This window comes from Labeo rohita, unplaced genomic scaffold (genome assembly GCF_022985175.1).
Source record: "Labeo rohita strain BAU-BD-2019 unplaced genomic scaffold, IGBB_LRoh.1.0 scaffold_131, whole genome shotgun sequence".
Taxonomy (NCBI): Eukaryota; Metazoa; Chordata; class Actinopteri; order Cypriniformes; family Cyprinidae; genus Labeo; species Labeo rohita.
This window is the reverse complement of record NW_026127461.1, coordinates 77,318-89,568: the sequence shown is the minus strand read 5'-3', so window position 1 is coordinate 89,568 and position 12,251 is coordinate 77,318. Positions and strand designations below refer to the sequence as shown.

The 12,251-nt window shown below is 40.9% G+C and overlaps 1 protein-coding gene across 4 annotated transcripts in view; it reads left to right on the top strand.

Moving 5' to 3' along the window:
• The first annotated feature begins 333 nt into the window (after positions 1 to 333).
• Positions 334 to 12,251, top strand: part of LOC127158025 (NACHT, LRR and PYD domains-containing protein 12) — a 58,963-nt gene continuing 47,045 nt past the window's right edge. For 2 of the 4 annotated variants that reach the window (XM_051101177.1, XM_051101181.1), the window contains exons 1-3: positions 334 to 413; positions 5,843 to 5,964; positions 7,628 to 7,780. In XM_051101177.1, the coding sequence (XP_050957134.1) occupies positions 5,934 to 5,964; positions 7,628 to 7,780 (184 nt within the window). In that variant the 5' untranslated portion in view covers positions 334 to 413; positions 5,843 to 5,933. Of the gene's footprint in view, positions 414 to 5,655; positions 5,707 to 5,842; positions 5,965 to 7,627; positions 7,781 to 12,251 lie in introns of those variants that run through there. The other 2 variants (XM_051101178.1, XM_051101180.1) reach the window with 2 other exon arrangements.

Here is a 12,251-nt window from a genome sequence, read left to right as displayed (position 1 = left end):
GCACTTTTTCATGTCCAACAATCTCTTCTAAAGTCAAAGGATGATAGAGCTTTTATGATGCCTTTTGACACCCCACTGGTACTTCTCGTGTTTATTTGTTTATTTACTTTTAATGTGAAAACCAATCAGTGTCCACTCAAACATTACACAACACTATACATATCTGGGACTGACACACTTACAGCATTGAAAGCATATTCACAAACCTGTAAAGCAATTTCTAAGTTCAGTTCGTTTCCTGAGAATGAACCTTTCATTTTAACGGACTGAATAACAAAGCAGACGAGTTTAGATGACTGACTGTCATTCTTTTCATTGTCACATCTCTTCCTGGTAGAAGTGAAAGAAATTTCAGAGCTGCTGTTCAACACGACAGTTCAGAGGAAGAAAAAGACAGATGTACAAACACTAAGGTGAGAGCTTCATCTTTCTTATGTTTTCATGTGTCGTCTTATCATGTCATTGGTCACTTTGTGCTTCTGTAATGCTATGCTGAAGTTGTTCTGAAGATTTTATTTAAAACTCATAATTGAGTGTGTCTTTGTCAGCAAATCATAGAAAGCTGTGCATTCTGATATTGTTGTCACATTACCATATATGGTAAATTCTGTAACAGACTCGTTTAATGAAATCAGCAGCATTTCTAATTCATTAACACTCTTTTACTTTAGTTCACTGTACAGTAAGTGTTAAACAGCAGAGTTACAGAAATGCAGGTAACTCCCACATATAGAAAATATAGAGCTTGATCACTTTTGAATTTAGATCCTGGCAAAGTAGGGCTGAATAGCTTTACACCATAATAATGATTTATAATGAATTCACACATAACCTGTGCTTTCATGCATGTGCTGAAAACTTCTGAATCTTAGTGATGTTTATCAGAAGTAAAGTAACCCTGAATGAATCAGGATTCAGAAACATAAAGCTGCTTTCTGAAAACCATCCAGCTGAGTTTCAGCAGAGAGTCAAACCGGTTTTGTTTGTTTTCATGAAATGATCCTGGTTCAACTGGTTCTGAAGAAAAAAACATTTCTGCAGTGCTTTCAAAGTCACCAGTTATTAACTATTACAGCAAATCATTTTTTCTCCCACAAACACATAGAAATATCAGGAGCTTTAAGAACATATTCATGGATCATTTCTACTCCTCCTTTCCATGTTTCACTATGTTGAGCTGCTGTATTGAAAGCATTTAACTGAAAAAAAAAGCTGCTAAACTGCAGTAGCTGCATGTAGGTAAAGCACACAGGTGTACAGCTGCAGCCTGCAGGTCAGTGCAGTATAATTATCTTACATTTCACAAACACAAGAAAGAAAATGTCTCCTTTCGGGTCAGACTCCAGCTATACAAACTGGACACAGACTCCTAGAAATGAGCTCAAACACAGCAGAGCTTCAATGTTCATCAACGTACTTATGCTGAGACTAGATAAACTATGAGCACTGTTATCAAACTAACTCGCGAATACTGTGAATACTGCAAATACTGTAATCACAACACAGAGTTCATTCAGTCTATGAAATCAGTCCGATTACACTTGGCAGGTGGTCTGGCATCACAAGGAAGCTCTTCTGTCTCCTTGTTTGTATCTACCATTTGTCCAAACACAACAAACAAAACTCTGTAATTTGTCATACTATCTAATAAACCTTTTCAGTTTCCCCTGAACTGATTAATTCCACTAGGAAAAATCTTAAACAGATAACTGACAGCTTTGATCTTAAACGGTTAATTAGTGGACCTACTTGAATAACTCATTTTACTAAAAGCCAAATAGACTTAATATTTAGTGATAGGCCTGAGCAAATTCTGAAATCCTTTAAAATGTCAACTGGTCTGTCTAACCATAATATGATTTTGGTGACTAGGAAATGAACTAAGAAGAGGTTTAGCTCATTTGATAAGAAATGTGAATCCTTTGAAACACCAAGGAATAAGCAGGAGAATTTTAAAGATGCTATGTAACAGATAGAATGGGAATATCTGCTACTGGGAACTGATTATGAGACTAGAAAATATTATTACAGACCATACCTGCAAATTTAGTCAGAAAGAAAAAAAAACATGGTCATTATACATAGTAGGTAAAGACTACTTCATAAAATACTGACATAAATAGATTTAGTGTCATCTACTGTTTCGATTCTATACTTACAATATCAGACAGCACTGACACATTGTGTGTATGTAACGCCAAGCCAGCAGAGGGAGCCCTCACCCTAGTACTGCCTGCAAGCTCCCTCTGCTGCTTCTACTGTTACTTCCTTTTTGGAACTATTTAAAGACTGACCATGTGCTCCAAACTTTGCGAAGCATTGCAAGTTTCACCTGCTATACTGAGCGTTCTTGATTTCTCTGTTTGATTACCTGTTGCTGTCTTGCTCTGCCTCTGGATTATCGAGTTTACGGATTGCCCCTGTTTGGATTGTTTGCCTGTGTGGACTGTTTTCAAGGTTTGACCCTTATCTGCCTTTTGACTATCGCTCTCTGGATTACCCCTGTTGTTACGGTTGGACTGTCTGCTCGGTATTTGACCTTCTGCCTGTTTATACTCTCTGCTGCTTGGATTATGTTTTATGTTGTGTATGCTATTGGACTGCCTTCCGGTATTTACCCTCTGCCTGCTTTCCTGTACTCTGTATACTTTAATAAACAACCGCTTTTGGATTCTACCTCTGCCTCAGCGTCCTCGTTACAGAATACTTCGCCTACCAAGAACCCAGCGGAAATTACAGAGTACACAACCAGCCAATGTGAACCCAGCAGTATCTCGTCTCCTCTGCCTTCGTCAAGGTGACAAAGCTATAGAGGGATATGTGGAGGAATTTTGTGGACTGTGTCACCTTGTTGATTTTAATGACGTGGCAATGAAGGACATTTTTCGGGTGGGTTTGAACGATCCCATTCGTTCTTGGCTACCTGGGGGAAGATTCATTGGTCACTGGAGAGATATATTGATCATGCCCTGCTCTTAAGTGGATCCATGTTTACTGTGGGGATCGTGGATGAAGGACCCTATGATCCTCCAGTAGTCACCATACCACAGCCTGTTCAAGCCACGTCCAACAAACCAAAGCTTACTCACGCCATGCCTGCCGCTCCAGGGCCTGCTCAGAGTCTGCACCCGTCATGGCCGCCCTCCCAGAACCAGTCCACAAGATGGCTGCCGTCCCAGAGCCGGTCCACAAGATGGCCACCATCCCCAAGCCTGTTCACAAGATGGCCGCCGTCCCAGAGCCAGTCCACAATATGGCCGCCTTCTCCAAGCCAGTTCACAAGGTGGCCGCCATCCCAGAGCCCCTCCACAAGATGGTCGCTGTCTCCAAGCCACGCCACATGATGGCCCACATGCTGGACTAACCCCTAATGGCTGTATGGGCCATAGTCAAGCTGCAGGTGCGTCTCCTATGTCAAGTCAAGCTACAGCTGCTGCTCCAAAGTCAAACCATGTTACAGCGTAGCTTCCAAGTCCAGTGAGGATTCCAAGTCCAGTCGAGTTCCAGGGTCCGGTCAAGCCACAGAGCCCGGTCAAGCAACAGAGTCAAGTCAAGCCAAAGCTGCTGTTCTCCATGAGTCAAGCCAAAATACAGCTGTTGTTCTCCATGAGTCAAGCCAAGACACAGCTGTTCCCCCTGAATTAAGCCAAGTCACAGCTGTTTTCCATGAGCCAAGCCAAGATACAGCTGTTGTTCTCCATGAGTCAAGCCAAGATACAGCTGTTGTTCTCCATGGGTCAAGCCAAGTCACAGCTGTGCCCCAAGCCAAGTCACAGCTGTGCCCCACGGGTCAAGCCAAGTCACAGCTGTGCCCCACGGGTCAAGCCAAGTCACAGCTGTGCCCCACGGTCAAGCCAAGTCACAGCTGTGCCCCACGGGTCAAGCCAAGTCACAGCTGTGCCCCACGGGTCAAGCCAAGCTCACAGCTGTGCCGAGCCATGTTGTTCCTGAGTCGAGCCATGTTGTTCCTGAGTCGAGCCATGTTGTTCAAGTCGAGCCATGTTGTTCCTGACAGCTGTGCCCCGACCATGTTGTTCCTGAGTCGAGCCATGTTGTTCAGTCGAGCCATGTTGTTCCTGAGCTGTTGTTCCTTGTTCCTGAGTCGAGCCATGTTGTTCCTGAGTCGAGCCATGTTGTTCCTGAGTCGAGCCATGTTGTTCCTGAGTCGAGCCATGTTGTTCCTGAGTCGAGCCATGTTGTTCCTGAGTCGAGCCATGTTGTTCCTGAGTCGAGCCATGTTGTTCCTGAGTCGAGCCATGTTGTTCCTGAGTCGAGCCATGTTGTTCCTGAGTCGAGCCAAGTTACAGCTGGGTTGTCTATGTTATGTCAAACCACAGCTAATTTCCATGAACCAAGCCAAGTTACAGCAGATCTTCACGAGTCAAGTCAAATTGCTGCTGTCTTCCCTGAGCCAAGCCACGCCACAGTTGATCTTCATGAACCAGGTCAAGCCACAGCAGGCCTCCCTGAGTCAAGTCAGGCCACGGCAGGCCTCCCTGAGTCAAGTCAGGCCACGGCAGGCCTCCCTGAGTCAAGTCAAGTCACGGCAGACCTCCATGAATCAAGGCAAGAAACTGTTGTCCTACCAAAACCTCACCAGGTCCCCTCTGACCTTCTCAAGCCACCTCATGTATCAGCTGACCTCGCAGAGCCCACGCTCCCAAGCCACGCAGAGCCCACGCTCCCAAGCCACGCAGAGCCCACGCTCCCAAGCCACGCAGAGCCCACGCTCCCAAGCCACGCAGAGCCCACATTCCCACGCCACAAGTCCATAGCATCCACACCCTCAAGGTCAACAGACATCCCACTATCTACTGTGCTGCCTGTAATGGCAATTGTCATTTTCAGTGTGTGGGCTGCACACTGTGCTCCAGAGGCTTCGTCTGTCCACGAGTCTGCCCCAGAGGCCTCATCTGTCCACAAGTCTGCTCCAGAGGCCTCGCCTGTACACGAGTCTGCTCCAGAGGCCTCATCCATCAATGAGTCTGTGCCAATGCCCCCAGAAGTGGCAGCTCCAGCTACAGAACCTCCTAAAGGGGCAGCGTTTCCCCACGGACTCTCTGCCTGTCCTGTCATGGCCATGAAGGCCATTTATAACTTCCCTGCCACACCTGCCCAAGAATCTGCGCCCATGCGCATTCCATGATGAACTCTCTGTCCGCCATGTCACATTCAAGAAGGCCAATATTGAACTCTCTGCCTGTCATGCCACAGCCAAGGAAATCATTCATGTACACACCGCTCTGCTATGCATGTCACTAGTCCCACTGTGGATATCTCTGCTCCTGTCTGCTCTGCCTGCTCTGCCTGACCTGCAATGGCTCCCTGTTCTGCCTGCTCTGCCTGCCTCGCCATGGCTACCTGTTCTGCCTGCCCCACCAAGGTTCCACTGTCTGCCATTGTTCCACGGCCCAGGCCCTCCAGTGTTTCACGGTCTGCCACCGCTCCACGGCCCAGGTCCTCCAAGGTCACACTGTCTACTATTGCTCCACGACCCAGGTCCTTCAAGGTTCCACTGTCTGCCACTGCTCTGTGGCCCAGGCCCTCTAGTGCTTCACTGTCTGCCACTGCTCCATGGTCCAGGTCCTCCAGTGCTTCACTGTCTGTCCCTGCTGCACGCTCCCTCTGCTGCTTCTACTGTTACTTCCTGTTTGGAACTATTTAAAGACTGACCATGTGCTCCAAACTTCCTGCCTCAGCGTCCTCGTTAGTGTATCAGTTTGTATGCAGTATTGTGTACAACACTTTTTTTCATAACAAAACTCAAAGCAATTATTAAATGTTTTACAATAATTATAGTAAATTTGTTTAACACAACTCTCTGATTCATGTCTCTGCAAAGAGCTTGATAATCCAAATAGCATTCAAGTTCTTACGTGGACCAGAAGTGGCTGTGAAGGTCACGGTGCACATCCTGAGGAAGATGAACCAGAATGAACTGGCTAAAGAACAAGCATGAGCAAGGTAACATTTAATTCACTGTGGCTGTGTAATATGATTAAGTATTTACAAGTGTGATGGTTTGACTTTAGCATCTTTTTTTCTTTGCTCTGCTGATGTTTTTGTGTATCACAAGCATTTTTAAACATTTAATCTAAAAACTGTACTAGTTCCTATTTTCATGCTACTGGTTTTTATTGTATAGATACTAGTATCTTTTCTATTAAGTACTAGTATTTATCCGTTAGCTACTACTAGTGTTTATTCTTCAGTCTTTTGTAAAGTTACTAGTACTTATTCATTAGATACTAGTTCTTATTTCAATGGTGACTAGTATTTAATTACAATCTTCCTGTTAAGGAAAAATAGAACTAGTACATGTTTTTTTTAGTTACTAGCAACTTTTTAGACCAGAGATATCCTGAACTTAATAGATACTAGTAATTTTTGAATTTGCATTTCTGGCAGTATGATAATCATATGTTGAACATTAATGAACCAGCAGCATATAGGAGAGAGATTAGAGAGGAAACAAGGAGACGGATGTACATGTTTTTTGTTTTTGTTTTTTTTTCCCCTCCTGTAAAAACAGTAAATATCATATTAAGACATTGAATGTTTTTGCATAAATATTCTGTACAGGGCATACAAAATTCAAACCCTTATGGTTTTCAGACAGACATTTTCTTTATTTGGAAAAAAGGCCAAAAATATAAACACACACACAAGGTGTGCTGATAATCCAAATAACATTGTGTGCTGCACAATTTGGCAAAAATGTTGTTTTTATATATCAATATAACTAATAATGAATATAATTGTTGTTTCTATATACAAGCATTAAACAAAATAAGGAATATTAATTTTGTAATAACACCATTTCATTATAATATAAAAATACAATAAAAAATATATATAGCTGCAAGAAAAAAAAATACACTTCTTTACACTGGAGAAAGACATATGGATTTGCAAATGTTTGCCTCAAAGTTCTTAATTATGTTCGCTATTTTTACCCAAATCAGGGTTTTGTGAGCAGGGTTAATTGTAACACACATGGTTTAAAACAGTAATGCATTTTACAGTTGCTGTTGCTGTTAAAAAGGTCTGAAGTTCAAAACATCTAGTTTATACACTTTTTAGTACTATGGAACAATATCTCACTTATTATTTACCTGTAGCTTTCGTTTGTGTTTTATAATTCTTTATTCATCAACAAAAATCAACACAGATGCTCAGAGACAGAAGAGAAACAGAGACCAACAAGGTGAAGCAACTTTAACGTAACATTAAGACTCAGACAGAGCTAGGGTCATGAATCCATGTGTAGAAAATTATTATCAAACATGAGCTGCACATAAAGAGAAGCAGGCCTCTCTTTTGTAGACAAAAAAATATTTTTACATGCAGAAGTTAAAATGTGAGAAATGGAATGGGGCATTATTTTAGTCATTTACTCATTGTTTTATGCCACATCCTGCATGGACAGTGGCTGGTTTTGTGTATAATGGGTTAGTTAATGGGTTCATTGAATACGTCACCAACAGAATCAGAAGAATAGAGATGTGTGAATGTTTGTATTATTAGATGGAATGCTTTAACATGTATATGAATACTGATTCCTTTATATATGATGTTGTAATGCAAGTAAATCTGTCTAAAAATCTTTTTCAAATCTTCCTTTCAGTACACTATACTCCAGTCCAGACGAGAGATGCCCCAACTGGAGTCAATGTTGATATGAAAGCTGAAACAGGTGCAAGTGTTAATGCTCCTGTACTGACTGCAAACACCTTCGCAGGACCAGTAAACATTTATGCCCCAAATGCTGCAGGAAATGGTACATTTACATCACAATAAAAAGACATTACTAATACTAACATCTGAGTAAAAACTCAAAGTAATGTTACAACCTCATTGTAATTCTAATAGGACCAACATGATTTAGCACCATTCTAATGTTCTGGAATAATATCTGACTTAATATTTATCTGCATCTTATATTTATTTCTTTCTTTATGCATTGTTTCTTCTGGTGGTGTAATGTAACAAAGTAATAATACTAAATACTAAAAAAATACCAGGTATTATAAAATTGTAGATGGCAAAAATGCTTCTGTATGCTTTTTATATTTATATAATTTAAAATAGTTAATTTAGTCTATATTACACACACAGTACTGTTGTTACTGCAGATATCACCATAACTCATTATAATAATCATTATATACATGTTCAGTAAAGCAATAAGTGACCTACATTTTAGACAATGTTGCTTGTTTTTGCTCAATTTTTTTCCCCACTTTATTTTGATTTTCTCCAACTCAGCTGGTTACATCATACAATTACACATCAAGAATAACTGAAGAATAGTAGAATGATTGATATATATACAAGTACAAATTTTTACACAACTAAACAACAACTCATAAAACCAAGAGAAAAACCCCCACAACTAAACAACTCAGAAAACCGAGAGAAAAAAAAAAAAAAAAAAAAAAAAAAACCTGGTCATCCGAACACATATTCACATTAACCTCACAGGTGTAAGAAAAAGATGCTCAAGATCAAGTAGACTAATAATCTGTACCTTGGGGGAGGGAAAGAGTTATTGCCAGAGGAGCAATTTACTTAGAAATTTAGAAAACAATCTAAAAGATTTTATGAAAAATACCAGAAGTTCCCTTCATTGTGTGTCTCATTTTCTCTAGTTTAACAAAATAAAAGATATCTTTAATCCATAAAGAATGAGTAGGGGGTGTAGGCAATTTCCAATTTAGTAAAATTAAGCGTCTCGGTGGCTAAGAGTGTTAGAAAAGCCACAACATGAGCCTTATGTTTGGGTATGTCGGGTGATTTAGAAAGGGTACCAAATAAAGCTGTAACAGCCAGAGGTTCAATACGACTTTTGAGAACTTCAGATAATGTTTCAAATATCTGGGACCAATAATTGTATAGAGATGGACAGGACCAAAACATATGTGCAGTAGTTGCAGGAGCTTGGTGACAGCGGTCACACATGGGATCTATATCGGGATACATTTTAGAAAGTCTATCTTTGGTCCAGTGTGTACGGTGAAGGATTTTACACTGAATCACACCGTGATTGGCACAGAAGCAGAGGTGGGTAGTAACGAATTACATTTACTTCGTTACATTTACTTGAGTAAATTTTTGGGGTAACTAGTACTTTTAGAGTATATTTAAAGATAGGTACTTTTACTTTTACTCAAGTACATTTTTAGTGAAACAACTTTACTTTTACTTCGCTACATTTGATGGCGTTCCTCCGTTACTGACAAAATTGTAATAAACATTATATATATAAAATAATAATTCGTTTACGTGACTTGATCTGAAGTCTCGCGAGACGTTGGAGAGGCTGCTTCGCGAGAGGCTGCTACGCATCTCCCGCTTAAGTTCACCGCGCTTTTATTAAGATGATGCGTGAAGCAGAGGATGACGTGTGTGAGCTATCGGGGGCAGATCACCCGTGGCCTCAAATCAACTCTATTTTTTCACTTCAAGATGTGAGAAAGAACAGTTTCATGATGCGATGCAGGCTGTGTGCACCAAAAAAGCGACATCGCTGCGTACAAAAATTCCAGCTCCAACATGAAAAAACATGTAGTGGTAAGTGTCAATAGCCGCTTTTCCACTATCGGGCCGAACCGTTCTCTTCGCTTAACCGTTCCGTTCCGTGCCGATCCGGGCCAGTCAGCACGGATACGGTTTCATTTTCCACTGTGGTGCCGATAACGGAACTCTTTGGAATGTAAATACAAATGCGTTAGTCGTTGCCTTGGTAACGCAATTGTAATATAAACAGAGATATGATCAGATATTTCTGTTTTTGGGACTTCGTTAAATAACAGAAAAAAGGACACAACTATAAACAACGCAAAAAATAAAATAAACAGAAGGCGACGATAGGTATAACGTTACCAACAAATGCTGAGGGGATATGCATGCTAACGGAGACGGACACAGAAGGTAAAACCTTTCTAACACATTTATTGACAGTATTAATGCATGAGCTGTGAACGCAGCGTAACTGCTGTTTACTTGTCTGTTTGATCATACAGCGCGCTTTCGCTTAGCACACACATTCTATCACGATAGTGGAAAAGCGGCTAATATGATGATGCCTATTTGAACCCTATTAATGGTAATTTGTTAACTATGGGCACTTTGACCTTATAGTACCATATTTCACACACTGTCCGAATGTTTTTCCTCATATGCGCGCTTGTGCAAGCAATGACAAATATCTTGTGAACCTTACAAACAACACACGTTCGTAAAAAAACGTTCATTCTAAACGTCTGCATGTTTTCATATCCATTTTCCAAAAATCTAAATAAACTGAAGTGCATACTGTGACGTTATACACAAATTCGTACACTAATGTGCCCATCACAGGACTGAGATAGGCTACTTTACTTCAGCCTATGATTTATATAAACAAAACAAAGAGACTTTCAAGGAGCGGTGTGTGGAAGCTTTCCAAATAGTTTTAAATTCAAGGTTTTCGCTTCATATCAATCAGATCAGAAGTAACTAGTAACTAGCTACTTGAGTAGTTTTTCCATCGGATACTTTTTTACTCTTACTCAAGTAACTATTGGGATTGTTACTTTTACTCTTACTTGAGTAAATATTTCCATAAGTACTTTTACTTTTACTTGAGTACAGATTTTGGGTACTCTACCCACCTCTGCACAGAAGTAAGAGGAATGTACATGACGTAGGATATTTTCCCACTGTTCTTCTGAAATATTTTCTCCTATGTCCTCCTCCCACTGAGATTTAATAGATGCAAGTGAGCATTCACGCAAGGTGCTAATTGCAGTATAAAAATATGAAATCATGCCTTTCATATTATGAATAGGTTTAAAGAACGAGTCAATAGGAGTAGTACTAGGAAGATTAGGAAACTGAGGGTATATGTCCCGAACAAAATTGCGGACTTGCAAATACCTAAAAAAAAAAAAATTGTCTATGTAATTCAAATTTTTCTAATAATTGCTGGAAAGATGCAAAGACATTGTCTATATATAGATCCTTAAATGTTATAATGCCCAGTGCTGACCATTGGGTGAAAGTCCTATCCATCAGTGAGGGTGGGAATGTAAAATTTGCTGTAATAGGTGCAGAAATTGAAAATGTTTGTAATCCAAAATTAAGTCTAAATTGCCTCCAAATTCTTAATGTAGTTTTAACAATTATATTTTTGGTAAAGGGAGAAGAAGAGCATTTAATAGGAGCATGTAATAACGCTGCCAGTGAAGTAGGCATACATGATGATGCTTCCATGGTAAGCCACCCAGATGGATCGTGAAAGATCTTGATTTAACCAGTACTGCATGACCCTAAAATTTGAAGCCCAATAATAAAACTGTAAATTAGGTAATGCCATACCCCCAAGTATTTTGGGTCTCTGAAGGAATTTTTTACGAATTTTGGGGACTTTTTTTTTTTTATTCCAAATGAATCTTAGAATCAGGGTATCGACTTTGCGAAAAAAGTGTTGGGTAATAAAAATAGGGATGCATTGAAAATAATAAGAAAATTTTGGAAGGATATTCATTTTAACCGAATTGATTCTCCCTGCCAGAGACAGGGGAAGGTGTAGGTGTCAGTGGGGGGCAGAGTTCAATAAGGAGACAGCTCTGGGAAAGAAGCTGTTCCTCAGTCTGCTGGTTCTTGACCTGGGACACCTGGGCGGGATGAGAGTCATCTTTAAGAATACTGCGTGCTCGATGCATAGTGTTTCTTCTGGATGTCCTCAATGGCTGGAAGTGGAGTCCCTATGATGCGCTGGGCAGTTTTCACCACCCGCTGCAGTGCCTTACGCTCAGCAACAGCTTCCGTACCAGACTGTGACACAGTTGGTTAGGATGCTTTCTGTTGTGCAGCGATAGAAGTTCACCAGGATGGCTAAGGACAGCTGGTTCTTCTTAAGTGTTCTCAAGAAGAAAAGGCGCTGGTGAGCCTTCTTGACCAGGCTAGAGGTGTTGGTGGTCCAGGTTAGGTCCTCCGAAATGTGGGTCCCCAGGAACTTGAGTTTGTTGATTAACTTAGAGGGTAAGACAGTATTGAATGCTGAGCTAAAGTCAACAAACAGCATTCGTGCATAGGTGTTTGTATTGTCCAGGTGTGTGAGTACAGAGTGCAGCGCTATGGAGACTGCATCGTCTGTGCTCCTATTGCCAAGGTAGGCAAACTGGTGTGGGTCCAGTGAGGGTTGGAGAGAGTCCTTTAGGTGTGTCAGGACCAACCGCTCAAAGCACTTCATAATGATGGGTGTG